Source organism: Elephantulus edwardii, unplaced genomic scaffold, assembly GCF_000299155.1.
Source record: "Elephantulus edwardii isolate Elephantulus edwardi_28Jun2011 unplaced genomic scaffold, EleEdw1.0 scaffold00001, whole genome shotgun sequence".
In the NCBI taxonomy this organism is placed as follows: domain Eukaryota; kingdom Metazoa; phylum Chordata; class Mammalia; order Macroscelidea; family Macroscelididae; genus Elephantulus; species Elephantulus edwardii.
The window spans coordinates 29978890-29981522 of record NW_006399751.1 but is presented as its reverse complement, the minus strand read 5'-3'; the positions used below and the strand labels follow the sequence as shown (position 1 = coordinate 29981522).

At 46.9% G+C, this 2633-nt stretch overlaps 1 protein-coding gene across 1 annotated transcript; it reads right to left on the bottom strand.

Moving 5' to 3' along the window:
- Window positions 1-345: 345 nt before the first annotated feature.
- Window positions 346-2273, bottom strand: LOC102847629 (keratin, type I cuticular Ha4-like). The gene is given in 7 exon segments (XM_006878946.1): window positions 346-786; window positions 788-899; window positions 901-1225; window positions 1228-1284; window positions 1798-1833; window positions 2073-2117; window positions 2120-2273. Coding segments are annotated over 7 exon segments (1128 nt in total). The 5' UTR covers window positions 2232-2273.
- Between the last annotated feature and the right edge of the window lie 360 nt (window positions 2274-2633).

Genomic DNA, 2633 nt, shown 5'->3' with positions numbered 1-2633 from the left:
GATAATGAGTGTCTCTCTAGCAAGGCCAAAGGGATTGAAGCTAGCACAACCCCTCACTCCTAGAGAAGAAAGCAGATAAAGGGCCTATAGTTGGGTTGGAAGCCATTGGGCATCGTTAGGAATAAAGATGCTCCACCTTCAGCATGAAGGAGGTTTCTAGACCGTGAAAGCTAATGTTTGTGTTTGCTTGTTCAGTCTGGAATGCATTCAAGTGTGTACAAATACCAGGCGGCACAAGACTCCTTAATATTGACTGGGCTCAGGCTAAAGAAGGATCCAAGGTTCTTTGCTAGTCTTAATCCAATGGTGTCATTAGTGTCTTCAGAGAGGATTCAAACTTCTATATTAACAGCAACGTGTTTGAGAACAGGATTCGCAGGAGTTTCCACAAGCATTAGTGGTGGCACAAGGTTTGCAGGGAAGCTTGCAGTCCTCGCTCTCCAGCAGCCCTCGGTACGTGTTGATCTCACACTCCAGCCGGGCTCTCACGTCCAGCAGCACCTGGTGCTCCAGGTCACAGCGGATCTCACCCAGCTGGGACTCCACGTTACTGATCATGCACTGCACCTGGGACAGCTGGGAGCTCTAATGCGCCTAGGTTCGGGTCAGGGTGTTTTCCAGAGACTCTCTCAGGTTGTGCTGGGCCTGAAGCTCGATGTCCAGGGCATTGACTGTGCATCTCAGCTCCATGACCTTTGCTTGGCAGGTCTGAAGATGCTCTGAGCTGGACACCACCTGCTTGTTCAGCTCTTCAGACTGATTTTTGTACCATTCTTCCATGTCCCTTCCGGTTGGTCTCCACCAGGGCCTCAAACTGGCACCTGGTCTCGTTCAGCACATGGTTCAGGTCCACAGAAGGTGCAGTGTCCACCTCGACGTTGAGCCGGTCTCCAATCTGGTCTAAGGGACTTGACTTCCTCCTCATGGTTCTTCTTGATGCAAAATAGCTCTTCCAGGTCGGACTTGCACAGGGTCCGCTCAGCCAGGATCCTGCGCAGGCTGTTGATGTTGGCCTCCACCACCTGCCTCAAGGACAGCTCCGTCTGATACTTTGTTCTGAAGTCATCAGAGGTCAGCTTGGCATCATCAGTCTGCACCACCAGCCTGGGATTCTCAGACTTGGTACACAGAATCTTCTGCTGGAGCTCCTCGATGGTTCAGAAGTAGGACTGGTAGTCTCGGCACGCCTAGGGCACCTGCTGCTGGCAGTGCTCACGATGCAGCACTCCAGCTCCGCATTCTCCCGCTCCAGTTCCCGCACCTTCTCCATGTTTTGATTTGCATCTCTCTTAGAGCTAGGGATTTCTTCATATGTTTGTTAGCCATCTGAATGTCTTCTTTGGTGAAGTGTTTGTTCATATCCTGTGACCATTTTTCAATTGTATTGTTTACCTTTATCTTGTTGTGGTGCTCTAGTATTTTATAAATTCTAGATAGAAGTCCCTTTTCTGACATGTCATTACATTTTTTCCCCCAATCTGTGGCTTCCTTCTTTTACCTTGTTGGAGAAATTTTTGGATGTGCATAAGGATTTGATTCTTTGAAGATCCTATTTATCTATTTTATCTTCTCCTAGTTGTAGATTGGTCAGGATGCTTGGAAGACTGTTTATGTTGTGAATTAGGACTTCTAGAGTTCTACCAAGCTTTTCTTGAATGGATTTTATAGTCCTTGGTTTTAGTCCTAGGTCCATAATCCACCTTGAGTTGTTTTTTGTGTATGGAGTGAGGTGTGGAACTTGAATGAGTTTTCTCCAGATAGTTTTCCAATTTTGCCAACACCATTTGTTAAAAAGGCTGTCATTTCACCACTTAACCGATTTCTTCTCCTTGTCTTTCTTCTCCTTGTAAAAAATCAGTCGACCATAGGTAGATGGGCTGATTTGTGGGTTCTCAATTCTATTCCATTGATCTATGTGTCTGTCATTATACCAGTTCCATGCTGTCTTGACCACCACAGCAGTGTAGTAGGATTTGAAATCAGGGATTGATATGACTCCTACCTTGTTTTTTTTTAAGGAGTGCTTTGCTTATTTGAGGCTTCTTTCCATTCCAAATGAAACTGGAGATTGCTCTCGAAGGAGCCCTGGCTGAGCCAACCGCAGTTGCCCACATTGGTGGGATGTTGCAGGCCCCAGGAAGGGTGCAACTGTGGCAGCTGGGGGGCATGCAGAGCTGAGAGGAGCAGCTGGTGTGGCAGCTCAGTTTGGGCAGGCAGCAGGAGTAAGACATGGTGATGAAAGAGGTGATGGAAGAGCCGGTGAACTGCTGGAGGTGGATGCAGATGAGGTGTCTAGAGACACATGTTATCTCTAGGGTCACACCAGCAGAAAGAAGTTCATTTATTTGTTGTTGACTCGCAGATTTTACTCACAGTTGTGGTACTGAGAATGGAGTTTATTATGAGGTAAGTCAGAGAGAGGGGAGACAAAGATTATCACCAAATGTAAGTCCAGGTTTTAGTCTAACAGTCCCAGGCACAGTTCCTCAATTAGTCCAGGTTTCAGTTTCAGTCCATCGTGGAGCTTTTTCTTCCATCATCTGGCAAGAATGGCAAAATAGATAACTGTGGGCTTTATCTCAGGGCTCCTCTGGTTACATCTTGCCACAGTTTAGCCATAGCAATGACAGTCT